At 35.9% G+C, this 16,086-nt stretch overlaps 2 protein-coding genes across 5 annotated transcripts in view; both read right to left on the bottom strand.

Annotated features, from left to right (window-relative positions):
• The window catches only part of LOC142343261 (uncharacterized), a 158,683-nt gene that overhangs the window by 119,452 nt on the left and 23,145 nt on the right, over window positions 1-16,086 (bottom strand). For all 4 annotated transcript variants that reach the window (XM_075395050.1, XM_075395049.1, XM_075395051.1 and 1 more), the window contains exon 6: window positions 15,125-15,329. In XM_075395050.1, the coding sequence (XP_075251165.1) occupies window positions 15,125-15,329 (205 nt within the window). The remainder of the gene's footprint in view (window positions 1-15,124; window positions 15,330-16,086) is intronic.
• On the bottom strand, window positions 433-6,941 carry LOC142342353 (inositol hexakisphosphate and diphosphoinositol-pentakisphosphate kinase 2-like). Its single transcript, XM_075393653.1, has 4 exons — window positions 6,624-6,941; window positions 6,082-6,183; window positions 4,158-4,259; window positions 433-477 (listed from the first exon to the last, which is right to left on the bottom strand). Exons 1-4 carry the CDS (start codon window positions 6,882-6,884, stop codon window positions 433-435), a joined length of 510 nt encoding a protein of 169 aa, XP_075249768.1. The 5' UTR covers window positions 6,885-6,941.

Raw genomic sequence — 16,086 nt, 5'->3', positions numbered from 1 at the left:
TATTCTCTCGCCCTCAAGTGAGAGACTTGACGAAATTGTATCCAAATTCAATTTCAAGCAAACTTCCGTCATAGAGTCAAGTCATCCAATCATCAGAAATCTACCCTGCTCGGATTATTAGGGATTACTAGGGTTATTGGGATGTAAATAATTTAGACTTGTGCACTGTAAAGCTGCACTCAAACAACCTTTAAAAAGAGTATTGTATTCTCCATTGATATCAATTCCTGCATATAAAGCAAAAATCAATTTGAGAGTGACCATGAAACTATTCACGCGATTGACAGCAGTAAAAACTGAGTTCAATACAGTCCCCAGAAATCCATAAAATGAAGGCCTGATTATAAATAGCATCAGGGGAACAATTCTGGATGGCTATCAAACTATTCAACATTACACACAGGACAAAAAAAACAAAATTCTAAAAACTTATCATTCATTTTCTTTTGGAAAAGCAGAATTGTCGAAGTCATAAAGCTGAAAACAACATCTAAATAACCATTCACAATATACGTCTGATAACGCACACACCAATTTCGAAGAAAACCTATGAAGAAAAAGTGGTAAGAAAGAAATGAAATTATTGGGATTTACTTATGTATTTGAAACAATGCGTTCACAGTCGATCAGGTACAAATAAATTAAAACCTTTAACCACGTCACATTATCTGCAAATAAAAAGCACATATAGCAAATGAGACCTCTCATTTTTCAGTCTAAGTGAAAAGAAGAACCAGAAACCAGGGAAAATCAAAAACACGTAAAACAAGTTTTGTGAGAACAAGTAAGGCCCAAGTCATTACATCTGTTAGTTCTAAAGTGACGCCTTTTAGGACATTCAATTATGCCTAATCATAAAGCCTCATCATATGAGATCTGTCATCAATGTAACTGAATAACTAGAAAACGCCAAAAAAACAATTAAACAAGGGCAAAACTCAAAAACTCACCTTAAATTGCATTCAAATATAGCGCACAAACAGCCGGAATAAAGCCAATGCTCACCCTCTTGATGAACATCGGGACGGAAACAGAAAAAGAACAGATGCATATTGACAGTTTTTCTGCGTATCAAAAAGTGTTCTAATTAAGTGTGCAGTTTCAGCTAGTCTAAAACTATACTTAATTGAGCTTCTACACTGAAGGCTATTAAGCTTAATACTAATGTCAGTATTCAATTGCTCTCAAGTACCTGAACTGAAAAACTAATGCAATCTGATTAAGAGAACGGGCTTTATCGGTTGATCACGTTTCATTTGATTTTGTTCTTTTGCCATTCACTGTATTCACTACACTAACTCAACGGCTAAAAAATCAAAAATCCATTAATGTGAAATAGTGAGTGAGAAAAATCAGTAGTAAAACGTGAAATTTGTGACGTATGTAAAAAAGAAAAACAATCGAAAGCTACAAAGAAAAAAAGGAGACCGCCTGAACATTAGCCGTTGAGAGGCTGACGACGGCTATTAACGAACTGAAAGCCGGTAGCTTTAGATCAAAGCACATCACCAAATTCCCGTATGCCACATTATAAAGCCGATAAGATATGTCAGTATTAAGTATAAGAAAGAGGACATCAAAAAACAAATAACGGCAGAACAAAAATTCATTATAAAGTTTTGAAAACAATTAAACTCATAAGAACCATTCGCTAAAAAACTGAGAACAAAAGCTACCTTATTTCATTTAAGTAGCAGCTCTTCAGAAAGGACAGGAAATAAGTGCAAAACTAAAAAATTCACTGAAATTTTTGAAAACTAGTGTTTTAAATTTTTAAAAACCAGCTATGTAGTAAAACCAATCACTAATTTCATTTATGCCCCCATTACAAAGCCAATAAGAATTGTTAAAAAAGAACATGAAAGTCAAAAACCATTCAACTTCAGTTGACTTCTGAAATCAGTTTGAAAAAAATCAGACTTTAAACTACTTGATTTTTTGCTTCATTCCCTACTTTTAAACTACTTGATTTTTTGCTTCCTTCCCTACTAGAGTGACTAAAACGATCCCACTAATATGACTTCCCGTTGTAAATAAAAAATGGTAATATATCTTAAAAACTATCAGCAACTTAAAAAATTCAATGTATTGTATTGGGAAAAGGTAGGATTGCGGCCCGGCTATTAATAAAGTTCTTAGTATTGTAAGAACAAAAAGTTTTCAGTTGAAAGCCGATCGATATATCCGAAAGAGTCAAAAATAGCCGGCAGATTGCCGGAATAGCTGCGAAAGAATAGACCTGCGTGCCATATAAAAAATTGTAAAAGTCCACTGTACTCACTTAAACTTAACTTAAACTTTATCACTTTAGTTGGCCTGTAAGGCACAGTCGCTTTCTTTGAACATAGTAGTTTATTTGGGTACCTGTACACGCTTCTAATAGACTAATCTTGCAGACTTTTGGGGGAATTTAGAGAAAATGTACCAGACCAACGCTGGGTTTCAAGTGGCATCTCTTAATGGGTAAGTGTATCTTATTTCGGGTCAAATATTTGGTGCAAATTGGGTCTCATTTCAAATTAGCTGCACCAAGCTTATCCTGATGCTCAATTCACCTTTGACTAACTTAAGAGCCTCAATTCTCGTAACTGTTTCTTTTGCATCAGTCCTTCGTTTGTTTCAGACTTTCTATCTAACTTGACAAACGCGAACAAATGACTAAAGAAGTTGATGATGTGTCTTCGTAAACAGCCACTATTTATTACTGAATTATTACTGACTCGAAAATTGCTCAAATTTAATCTGACTTATTAATCATGTTTCAAAGGGAACGCAGCTTAAGAGAACTTTGGTCCATTTTCTGTCTGAATAATTCTGAATAAGTCTGACGTGGGGTTGATATCGAATCACATGTCAACAGATTTCCACCTTTTATGCTGGACTAACATGAGCAACTTAGTGAATTTATTCTCGACATGTCCACCAAAAATCTCTATACTTACATAATTTTCCTGCCTACACATGTAGCAGGATTATTATTTGATAACAAGAAAAATGAAATATTTAAAAGGAAGTAAGTAACAGAAGTTGTATTCAAAATTATCTTCAGATATCAACCCCTACCTGGGGTTTTTGATTTTTTTTTGAGAAAGGTATTGTTCCTAAAGAACTGGCTCGAGCAAGAGTTCTACCACTGCACAAAGAGCGGTCTAAACTTGACCAAAATAATTATAGGCCAATTTCACTTCTAGTAGTTTTCAGTAAAGTTTTTGAAAGAGCTATGTACAATCGCGTGTGACAGTTTTTTGAGAAAATTTCTTCATTTTATAAGAAGCAATTTGGTTTTAGATCTAAGCATAGTACAATTGATGCACTAGTTGAGCTAACCAAAACTGTTCGCATGAGAAAAGAACATTCGACCATAGTTAGTTTCTTTTGCGACTTAAAAAAGGCTTTTAATACTATCAATCAAACATTTCTTTTGGAAAAACTAGAGAGAAGGAATTAGAGGCAACTGTTTGAAATGATTTGACTCTTATCAGAGTAATAGAAAGCAGCAAGTTGTAATAAATGGTCCTTCGTCTGATTGGTGCGAAATCAAAGACGGTGTTCCTCAAGGATCGATTTTGGGCCCACTTCTTTTTTTTGAAACGACCTTCCTTAGTCTGTAAAAATTTATTTATAAACGACCTTCCCTTAGTCTGTAAAAATTTTCAAATTTTACTGTTTGCTGACGATACTAACATAGAAGCAGTTGGCTGTTCTGTTGAAAATAAAAACTGGGATTTAGATAGCATAATCCCCCCACCGATCTAAATTTCAAATTGAACAAAACTGACATCAAAGTCGAGCATCGATATAAATATCTTGGTGCAAAATTAGATAAAAAGTTCTCCTTCCGAGCTCATATCGGTCATGTGCAAAGTAAGTTAAGTAAACAATGTGGTATACTAGCAAAAGTTAGATATTATGTTCCTCGGAATCAATTAATTTCTCACTACAAATTAAATATGACAATTCAATATGGTGCCTTGGTTTACGGTTGCTGTTCGTACTCAGCGCGTCTACCGATCTACCGATCAGCGCGATTTAATGGGCAAACTGAAATAGAAGATCGCTCTTATCTCGTTATTTTTCCACGTTGCTTGTTTATTTACAACTATTCAGCAACGAAATTAATTCTTTCTTTCATAAATTGGGAGCAAGAGGATAGTGACCTTGACGTCGCATCCATCGGTGGGTTTGAACTCCTCGTATATGAATGATCCACTCTTCCTCACACTGCTCTCACTCGAGTAAGTGCTGCTCACACTCCCGATCTTAAACACATCACACGTACAAGGTATTTCAAAACAATAGATGTCTAAAACAAGAGGCCACATGCCTATTTATTCTGTAGAAATAGCCCCGTCAACTGAAGAAACATAAACAGACTAACGTCGGACGACTGCTCTAGAACGACATATTTGCAATAATTGCTTCAGACTTCGTTCGAGAGCAATTAAAAACTAATTTGCTTCAATCGCGGCGTGAGGCAATTCACTATAGCTATTATTTTACAATTCTCGTAACTGTTTCTTTTGCATCAGTCCTTCGTTTGTTTCAGACTTTCTATCTAACTTGACAAACGCGAACAAATGACTAAAGAAGTTGATGATGTGTCTTCGTAAACAGCCACTATTTATTACTGAATTATTACTGACTCGAAAATTGCTCAAATTTAATCTGACTTATTAACCATGTTTCAAAGGGAACGCAGCTTAAGAGAACTTTGGTCCATTTTCTGTCTGAATAATTCTGAATAAGTCTGACGTGGGGTTGATATCGAATCACATGTCAACAGATTTCCACCTTTTATGCTGGACTAACATGAGCAACTTAGTGAATTTATTCTCGACATGTCCACCAAAAATCTCTATACTTACATAATTTTCCTGCCTACACATGTAGCAGGATTATTATTTGATAACAAGAAAAATGAAATATTTAAAAGGAAGTAAGTAACAGAAGTTGTATTCAAAATTATCTTCAGATATCAACCCCTACCTGGGGTTTTTGATTTTTTTTTGAGAAAGGTATTGTTCCTAAAGAACTGGCTCGAGCAAGAGTTCTACCACTGCACAAAGAGGGGTCTTAACTTGACCAAAATAATTATAGGCCAATTTCACTTCTAGTAGTTTTCAGTAAAGTTTTTGAAAGAGCTATGTACAATCGCGTGTGACAGTTTTTTGAGAAAATTTCTTCATTTTATAAGAAGCAATTTGGTTTTAGATCTAAGCATAGTACAATTGATGCACTAGTTGAGCTAACCAAAACTGTTCGCATGAGACAAGAACATTCGACCATAGTTAGTTTCTTTTGCGACTTAAAAAAGGCTTTTAATACTATCAATCAAACATTTCTTTTGGAAAAACTAGAGAGAAGGAATTAGAGGCAACTGTTTGAAATGATTTGACTCTTATCAGAGTAATAGAATGCAGCAAGTTGTAATAAATGGTCCTTCGTCTGATTGGTGCGAAATCAAAGACGGTGTTCCTCAAGGATCGATTTTGGGCCCACTTCTTTTTTTTTGAAACGACCTTCCTTAGTCTGTAAAAATTTATTTATAAACGACCTTCCCTTAGTCTGTAAAAATTTTCAAATTTTACTGTTTGCTGACGATACTAACATAGAAGCAGTTGGCTGTTCTGTTGAAAATAAAAACTGGGATTTAGATAGCATAATCCCCCCACCGATCTAAATTTCAAATTGAACAAAACTGACATCAAAGTCGAGCATCGATATAAATATCTTGGTGCAAAATTAGATAAAAAGTTCTCCTTCCGAGCTCATATCGGTCATGTGCAAAGTAAGTTAAGTAAACAATGTGGTATACTAGCAAAAGTTAGATATTATGTTCCTCGGAATCAATTAATTTCTCACTACAAATTAAATATGACAATTCAATATGGTGCCTTGGTTTACGGTTGCTGTTCGTACTCAGCGCGTCTACCGATCTACCGATCAGCGCGATTTAATGGGCAAACTGAAATAGAAGATCGCTCTTATCTCGTTATTTTTCCACGTTGCTTGTTTATTTACAACTATTCAGCAACGAAATTAATTCTTTCTTTCATAAATTGGGAGCAAGAGGATAGTGACCTTGACGTCGCATCCATCGGTGGGTTTGAACTCCTCGTATATGAATGATCCACTCTTCCTCACACTGCTCTCACTCGAGTAAGTGCTGCTCACACTCCCGATCTTAAACACATCACACGTACAAGGTATTTCAAAACAATAGATGTCTAAAACAAGAGGCCACATGCCTATTTATTCTGTAGAAATAGCCCCGTCAACTGAAGAAACATAAACAGACTAACGTCGGACGACTGCTCTAGAACGACATATTTGCAATAATTGCTTCAGACTTCGTTCGAGAGCAATTAAAAACTAATTTGCTTCAATCGCGGCGTAAGGCAATTCACTATAGCTATTATTTTACAGCAGAAAACGTTGTCGAACCATTTCAAATTAATCTGAGCTCATATTAGGCGATTCACATTCACAAATTCATGTTTAATGAACACTTAGCACTTGTGTCGTATAAAAATAGTCCCGCTAAAGTGGGGACGAATTGACGGCTAAATGCACAAAAGTTAAAACCACGGCAGTTCCGAATTCGGTGGATGACACAGACAGACCTTTCTGAAGAGTCTCTGGCACCCTCCCCCCGCTGAGCTCTGGAAGTATATGGTGACGTTGTGGTCCTCTGCGTCCAGAGGTTTCTCCACGAATGGCTTCTTGAACACTTTTCCATTTATGGAGATCTGGTCATCGTCCTCGACCACTTGGTCCTCTCTGAAATTGGGGTCACTTCTGTCAACCACTGCGTATCTGGGTACAGGGAGCCCCTCCTTCTGCAGGATCTTGTATACCTCACGTCTGAACATCACAAACAACATTCTTTTTTAGTAAATAAAACAGCAACTACTCTTTTTCTGTTGCAATTTTAATGTTATTCGTTGCAAATTTTGACATTTTGAACTAGTGCCAAACTTAACTAAACGAAAGCCAAAGTACCATCGAATTCATACAAATACCGTACCTTTGTCCCGTAAATTGGGGAGACAATAGATCGAAAGGACAACAGATCGAAAATGAAATCATTCAAGTTGCGCATTGGCCAATCAGATTTAAGCGCGCTCACTTATATATTACAGCGCATTACAAGTCCGATCGTGATATTTTGTTTCGTTCTGAAAGAAAAAAACATAGTTAATTTCCTCTGATACATATAAGAATAAAATGCAAATGGCAAAAGAGGCAATGTAAAGTTAAGAATATAACATTATGTAAAATTATAAAATCATTAAATTACTTAACTAAAAATTTGACCTTACATTAGCAAAAAATGATGTCAAACTTCATTTTAGCAGAAAGATCCATATCAAGTCCCCAGAGCCGCTAAGGCATCGCCACGTGCGGTTAAGTTTAAGGCAGCTCGCAAAAAATGCTTAATTTCAGCCAATGAGAATAGAGATTTAACTTTCGATATTATCCCTTTTTTTGTTTCTGATCTATTGTCCGTTCACTGTCCCAAATCTACAACAACTGTTCTTCTCGTCATACCACACACTTCTCTCGAATAAGGAGCAGCAATGGATTAAAACCAAAATACGTCTACCCATAAAAGTTCTGCGACGAAAAATTATCTCGAACTTCGGGTCTATTCTACCTACCCACTCTTCCAGCGCACTTCATTATCCCTCACCCACCCGGTTTCAAAACAGTGTCGTCATCTTTAATGTAACGCATCTTTTCCATTTGTGCCCCCCACCACTTAGTAGGATCATTTTATTTGCACCCACCACCCCACCCCCCCCCCCCCCCCCCCCGCGACGAACGTTCCATATTTCTATATAATGATTATCCATATTTCCATATATAAACTGCAAGTGCTCTGTAACTGGGGGAGGGGGGTGGGGTTGCACAACTGGAAAAGATCCACCATAACATGACAGTATAAAATGGCATGGCACTTTCTGATTCCCAAGATCTCACCATTGTTGCAAACTAAAAACTTAATGATTACTTGATAATAGAATGAGACTTGCCTGTCGAAGAGTACTTTCTGCATTGTGAGGTCATTCAGGCAGAAGGGCTGTCTCAGTTTCTGGTACTCGTGGCCTTGTCAAGAGGAAAGTCAGTTGAGAAGAAAGAGATTAAACAGTCCACAATTGGCCACCTATCAACTGGCTCATTCAGTATCACCTGTCAACACACGTCTACACTTACTTCAATCACCTCTCTGATTACCTACCCGACCCCCCCATGCACATATCAAAGAACCGATAGGAAGCATATCAGAGAGTTTTTTTGCAGGGATATCAAGAAACTGGATCTTGGAGAGACAATTCAAGGCAAACCCAGCAGATTATCTGAAAATAATTGCAATAATTTTTTTTGATGCGCAGGGAATTAAAGCCCTCTACCAATTCATCCTAATTCTCGGACGAAAAAGTCGGAAAAAAATGAGACGAAAAACCGCATAAAAGGAAGAAAACCGACCAGACATTGAAGCACTAACGAAAACATAGCCGGCAGATTGTCAGAAAATAGCGGTGAAAAAAAATTTTCACCGCGTATTTCTTACATATTTTTGCGGTGAATGCGGTGAATCGCGGTGAATTACTTATTTTCACCGCGTTCTCAGTATTCTTACAACATATCTGGCAGATTGCCAGAAAATAGCCGCAATAGATTCGTAGATCGGATGTCTAAAAAACAGTAAAAAAGACAGACCAAAAAAACTCGTCTTTTCATTGAAGGCTGATCTGTTATATTTTGATTACGAATCTGTATAATTTATGGCTGCTTCTATTAGCTGCTCTCTAATAACCTTCATTTAGAGTGACGCACACCCATTTGACCTTATCTCTTTGAATTAAAGTAAATAAAAGTCAATTTCAATGTGAGGAAGTCATTTTTGAGATTAAGTCACAAAAAATTTAATCATGCGAATGAATGAAAAACTCGCTCCACTAAGAGCGAAAAATGACGTCACGCACGCATTTCAGTTGAAATTTCATGAACGAATGAACAAAAAGCAGATTTGAAGTGGTTGTGACGTTCTATGGTCGTAACAAAAATCTTGACGACGAAACAAAAAACCAAAATAAGGCCGGCCAATGATAGCTCTAGCTATCGCTGTGCGGCTATTCAATAAAGCGATTTCAAACTATGAGCGACCCAACTTCATTCATACATTAAAAACTCACTGAAGACATGTCTGACAAAAAGCTGAAAATTAACGAAACATATGCTACAAGTACCTTTGAGTAGATAAATTAGGTTGATTGATGATCAAATAATTTGACAATTATTTATTCTCTCGCCCTCAAGTGAGAGACTTGACGAAATTGTATCCAAATTCAATTTCAAGCAAACTTCCGTCATAGAGTCAAGTCATCCAATCATCAGAAATCTACCCTGCTCGGATTATTAGGGATTACTAGGGTTATTGGGATTTAACTAATTTAGACTTGTGCACTGTAAAGCTGCGCTCAAACAACCTTTAAAAAGAGTATTGTATTCTCCATTGATCTCAATTCCTGCATATAAAGCAAAAATCAATTTGAGAGTGACCATGAAACTATTCACGCGATTGACAGCAGTAAAAACTGAGTTCAATACAGTCCCCAGAAACCCATAAAATGAAGGCCTGATTATGAATAGCATCAGGGGAACAATTCTGGATGGTTATCAAACTATTCAACATTACACACAGGACAATAAAAAACAAAATTCTAAAAACTTATCATTCATTTTCTTTTGGAAAAGCAGAATTGTCGAAGTCATAAAGCTGAAAACAACATCTAAATAACCATTCACAATATACGTCTGATAACGCACACACCAATTTCGAAGAAAACCTATGAAGAAAAAGTGGTAAGAAAGAAATGAAAATATTGGGATTTACTTATGTCTTTGAAACAATGCTTTCAGAGTTGATCAGGTACAAATAAACTAAAACCTTTAGCCACGTCACATTATCTGCAAATAAAAAGCACATAAAAAATGAGACCTCTCATTTTTCAGTCTAAGTGAAAAGAAGAACCAGAAACCAGGGAAAATCAAAAACAAGTAAAACAAGTTTTGTGAGAACAAGTAAGGATCAAGTCATTACATCTGTTAGTTCTAAAGTGACGCCTTTTAGGACATTCAATTATGCCTAATCATAAAGCCTCATCATATGAGATCTGTCATCAATGTAACTGAATAACTAGAAAACGCCAAAAAAAACAATTAAACAAGGGCAAAACTCAAAAACTCACCTTAAATTGCATTCAAATATAGCGCACAAACAGCCGGAATAAAGCCAATGCTCACCCTCTTGATGAACATCGGGACGGAAACAGAAAAAGAACAGATGCATATTGACAGTTTTTCTGCGTATCAAAAAGTGTTCTAATTAAGTGTGCAGTTTCAGCTAGTCTAAAACTATACTTAATTGAGCTTCTACACTGAAGGCTATTAAGCTTAATACTAATGTCAGTATTCAATTGCTCTCAAGTACCTGAACTGAAAAACTAATGCAATCTGATTAAGAGAACGGGCTTTATCGGTTGATCACGTTTCATTTGATTTTGTTCTTTTGCCATTCACTGTATTCACTACACTAACTCAACGGCTAAAAAATCAAAAATCCATTAATGTGAAATAGTGAGTGAGAAAAATCAGTAGTAAAACGTGAAATTTGTGACGTATGTAAAAAAGAAAAACAATCGAAAGCTACAAAGAAAAAAAGGAGACCGCCTGAACATTAGCCGTTGAGAGGCTGACGACGGCTATTAACGAACTGAAAGCCGGTAGCTTTAGATCAAAGCACATCACCAAATTCCCGTATGCCACATTATAAAGCCGATAAGATATGTCAGTATTAAGTATAAGAAAGAGGACATCAAAAAACAAATAACGGCAAAACAAAAATTCATTATAAAGTTTTGAAAACAATTAAACTCATAAGAACCATTCGCTAAAAAACTGAGAACAAAAGCTACCTTATTTCATTTAAGTAGCAGCTCTTCAGAAAGGACAGGAAATAAGTGCAAAACTAAAAAATTCACTGAAATTTTTGAAAACTAGTGTTTTAAATTTTTAAAAACCAGCTATGTAGTAAAACCAATCACTAATTTCATTTATGCCCCCATTACAAAGCCAATAAGAATTGTTAAAAAAGAACATGAAAGTCAAAAACCATTCAACTTCAGTTGACTTCTGAAATCAGTTTGAAAAAAATCAGACTTTAAACTACTTGATTTTTTGCTTCATTCCCTACTTTTAAACTACTTGATTTTTTGCTTCCTTCCCTACTAGAGTGACTAAAACGATCCCACTAATATGACTTCCCGTTGTACATAAAAAATGGTAATATATCTTAAAAACTATCAGCAACTTAAAAAATTCAATGTATTGTATTGGGAAAAGGTAGGATTGCGGCCCGGCTATTAATAAAGTTCTTAGTATTGTAAGAACAAAAAGTTTTCAGTTGAAAGCCGATCGATATATCCGAAAGAGTCAAAAATAGCCGGCAGATTGCCGGAATAGCTGCGAAAGAATAGACCTGCGTGCCATATAATAGAGATAGAAACAGATACAGATCTAAATTGAAAAAAAAATCGGCACCGCTCAAAAAATTAGGCCAAAAAACCTTCAGCGATAAATTAATAAATCTTGTTAAAATTCATTCCACAGAAGCCTCATATTAGGGACCTTTAGTGCACACATGAGTTCCTTTGACCTGAAACAAATTCAATTTAAACTTAAGTTTTAAAGCGCAAAAGTCATTTTATTGAGTGAGGTAAGTCACGTATGATCCAAATCTAATCACGCAAATAACCTAAAAACTTTCGCTAAAGCGAGTGAGAAATGACGTCAAGAGCGCAAATGCCGTTAGTGAGAGGAAGAAGTCATTCAGAAAAATTGACTTTTTCAGCTTTGCTGTGTGAACAAATGGTAAAATGAAAAAGAGCGTCAGACGACGAAACAAAAAAACATAGCAAAAGTCCTGACATACAATTCAAACAACTTTAATTCGCTAAATAAAAAAACTAGACATAGAATGGACAATGATTGGATTAGAAAAACAATAAACAAAAGAATCAGGCCAAAAAAAAACAAAAACAATGTCAAAAGGCCGCATGTGAACAAAAAAACACTAGCGAGACAGCAAATTCTGTTTCTCACTCTACTTTAAAATTAATGCAAAACAATTGACGCCGCAAAACCACTCGCTTTTTCGCTACACTTCCTGTTTCGGCGTGACCAAAATCATCACTCCAATTTGACTTCAAAAATCATGAAAATGTGTGAACAGATCTTCAAAAAAAGACAGCGTCCCAATAAAAATATTCTTCGAAATCTAAAAAGCAAAAGCACTGCAATATAGCTCCGCTCAGCTTACAGCTTCGCAGCTATGGAAAAAGCACGCCAAATAACATTTCTGGTGAAATGCAAGTCAATTTATTCAGTTAAATTTTCATCTGATGCCACTTTGAATTCGTAATATTGATTTGAAGTATTTTTTTTTTAAATAATAGATAGACATGGAGTATTGGTCGTAATTAAGATTGTTGTTTTTAATTGATTTTGTTGTTTGTTTCGTCTGTTCATCACCTAAAGAGGCAGGTATAATCGGTCCTCTATCGATGCATTATTTATTTTGTTCAGTGGTTTGAAATTCAAGTGATATCTAAAATGGATACAATACTTTCGAAAATATGAATTTTGAAAGTTTTTCCATCTCTGCCTCATTTGAAAGACAATCAAGTCATAAAATGTATTTGAGCGGGGTCGGAAAATCACGTGCGAACGCACGTTACTGAGCCTCCCTCTCAGCGCACAGATTAGGATAGCCATTCAAGTAATAGTTACGTGACTCTGCTTGAAGTCACTGAGAACTTCTGGCGTTTTTCGAGAACCGCGAAGCGGTTCGAGATATAATGTCGGAATTTCGAATTGACTTATGCAGAGTCAGGTAACCATTTTAAAACCAGCACTGTACAAGTTCAGTCGGAAGCTTTGCGGAAGTGATTTTAACCGATTAAACAATCAAAAAGGAGTTTTCTCCCGATTTATGAAAGAGAATCACGTTCGCACACAAATGGCTATTTTTTCCAAAACACTATAGGAACAAAAAAATTTCTCAATTTCGTTGTTCTTTGGTTTTTCTGTTTGGTATAAGTAAAATAAGTAAATCTAGTAGTTTATACTAAATATAGCTTTACAGAGTGAGTTTCGATAACCTACAACAATGCAATCTTATGAGACAGTGAAACATGTTCCTATGTCTGTAAACTGATTTGACACTTTTTCATAGTTAACATACGGTCTAATTTCAAATTCTTGTTTATTGTTTCCCAATTTAAACCCAAAGTTTCGACTGAAAAAAAAATTGCTGTACTTTTAGTTGAAACTTTGGCAAACTGCCAAGAGTTGCTTCCGCTGCTTAAAATTCTGGTTGAGAGAATCTAAAAAAAGAAAAATGAAGAACTCAAGGGTGGAAAAAAATAATAAAACAGTAATATCAGTTAGAAGAAACATAGCCGGCAGATTGCCCGAATAAATGCGAAACAATAGACCTGCGTGCCATATAATAGAGATAGAAACAGATCTAAATTGAAAAAAAAAATCGACGCCGCTCAAAAAGCTAGGTAAAAAACATTCAGCGATAAATTAATAAAGCTTGTTAAAAATCATCCCGCAGAAGCCTCTTATTAGGGACCTTAACGGAACATATGAGTTCCTTTGACCTTAAACAAATTCAAGTTAAACTTAAGTTTTAAAGTGCAAAAGTCATTTTATTGAGTGAGGTAAGTCACAGGTTTGCTAGAGAGAGTTAGAAATGACATCAAGCGCGCAAAAGCCGTTAGTGAGAGGAAGAAGTAATTCAGAAAATTTGACTTGTTCAGCTTTGCTGTGTGAACAAATGAAAAACGAAAAAAAGAGCGTCAGACGACGAAACAAAAAACATAGCAGGACAAGTCCTGACGTACAATTCATTGACTAAACAGAAAAACTAGACCTATAATGGACTATGAGTGAATTGAGAAAACCATTTTAAAAAACCTCAGATCAAAAAATAAGAAAAAAAACAAAAAAACAATGTCAAAATGCGCATGTGAACAAAAAAACCACTAGCGAGAAAAGAAAATTTAATTCAAACAAAAAACTAGGCCTAGAATGAGCTGTGATTGGGTTGGGAAAACCATTTAAAAAAAACTCGATCCAAAAAATCGAAAAAACAGTAAAAATCAGAGTGAAATTGCCGCATGTGAACAAAAAACCACTAGCGAGAAAGCGAATTTTTGTTCAAACACCGTTTTCTTACTCCACTTTAAATTTAGAGCGAAAAAATTTCACGACGCAAAACCACTTGCTTTTTCGCTCCATTTCCTGTTTCGGCGTGACCAAAATCACCACTCCAATTTGACTTCAAAAATCATGAAAATGTGTAAACAGATCTTAAAAAAAAGACAGCGCCCCAATACAATTCAAATTCTTTGAATTGTAAAAAAACAAGAGCACCTCAATATAGCTACGCTCAGCTTACAGCTTTGCAGCTATAAAAACAAATGTGAACAGATCAGTAAAAAAGACAGTACCCAAAAACGATCCAAATCTTTTGGATTGTAAAACTTCTCTCTAATAAACGTGAAACTGACATTACGTACGTTCAGTCCCAAAACTGCATGAATTGCTTGGCGAAGAAAGTTTGGGGGTTGGGATGCAAGCAGTTAGAGGGGGTGCTAGCAAGTGGTTGCAGGCGAACAGCAATCTAATGCCTTCGGGCTTTACCTGTTTATCCCGTTTTTGAGGACGAAAAGTCAAATGGCCAAACAAAAAAATCGATCAAGCAAAAAAAATTGCATAAGTGAGACAAAAAGGACAGGATTACTTCTAATAAGACAAACAGGACCAACAAAATTAGTTTTTAATAAGACAAACAGGACTAAAATAATTGCTACAAACTTCGTTTGAGAGGAATTAATGACATGTATTTACAACGCAACATCTGACAAGGAATTTTCAAAGCAGAGTAGAACGGAATGAACATTCTTAAAATACATTTAAACACTGGCGACCATGTGTTTCAAAAAAGACTACATATTTGGACAAAAAGGTGCGCCTGTACATGACTAACAGATTCTTCGAAAATGACGACGTTGAGGTACTCGAACACTTTGAGTCTGTTGAGGATCTGTTTCATTGGTTTGGAATCAGTCTTCTTCTGCATGGCGCAGATACCCAGACTGATGGCTGGAATCACAACTGGCACATCCGCACCATCATCCACGTCCTCATCCGTCATCATTCCACCTCCATCCGCATCACTACGACTGCTAGCTCTGAAAAGGAAAACAATATATGCAAACATACCGTCAGGGGAAATCCTCTCACACGACTGGCGAATAGTCACCTCCGTCAGTAGTTACCTGGGAGATGAGGGAGGTTAGCTTAATATTAATTAATAGAAGGCGGAAAGAGTAGAAAAAGGTGGTGGAGGGGGTGATATGGCCAGAAGAATATGGCAACTCTGTAGTACAAAAAATCGCATAAAAGACCACCAGGACTAAAATAATTGCTGAAATCTTTGTTTGAGAGCAATTAAAAACCGGTAATTATGGCACCGATTTAGTTTTCCACCGTTCACAGATACAGAACTACTTCCAATAAATTTCCATAAACTTGACCAATCCATTTGAAGCACCTTAGTTTACGCATGAACTTATTTGGAACAAAGATCTTCTGCAACTACCTATGGTGATAAAAAACATCGTATCAATGATATGTATCAATTTTAATGTCTCTTGCCTCTTTGCTATACAGAAAAGTTTGAACTACGATAAATATTTTTGACCGTTCCTCCTTTAGAAAGTTTAAAAGAAAAGCCAAGACACAAATTACAAAATTGTGACAGAAATTTTTGGATATCGACAGTCTTATAGTTATTACAAGAAGTATATTCTAGAAAGATAAAAGCAAGATAATTCCATCCTTTGAAAAGCCTTTAATTTCAACAACTTTATTCTCATTAGTAGTAAACAATCTGGATTTCAAAAGCACAGAAGTGTAGTTGGACACAATCACTACGCCAGTTGAGTC

This window comes from Convolutriloba macropyga, chromosome 7 (assembly GCF_964194025.1).
Source record: "Convolutriloba macropyga chromosome 7, txConMacr16.3, whole genome shotgun sequence".
Lineage (NCBI taxonomy): Eukaryota > Metazoa > Xenacoelomorpha > Acoela > Convolutidae > Convolutriloba > Convolutriloba macropyga.
Note: the sequence above shows the minus strand (reverse complement) of the source record. Positions and strands in the feature narration are given on the sequence as shown.

Coding starts and splice junctions, on each gene's coding strand:
- LOC142342353 (XM_075393653.1), bottom strand. CDS start 6,884: ATGTTGTTTGTGATGTTCAGACGTGAGGTATACAAGATCCTGCAGAAG. Junction 6,184..6,623: donor GCCAGAGACTCTTCAGAAAG/GTCTGTCTGTGT, acceptor GATGTGTTTAAG/ATCGGGAGTGTGAGCAGCAC. Junction 478..4,157: donor CCGATGGATGCGACGTCAAG/GTCACTATCCTC, acceptor TGTTGTTTTCAG/CTTTATGACTTCGACAATTC.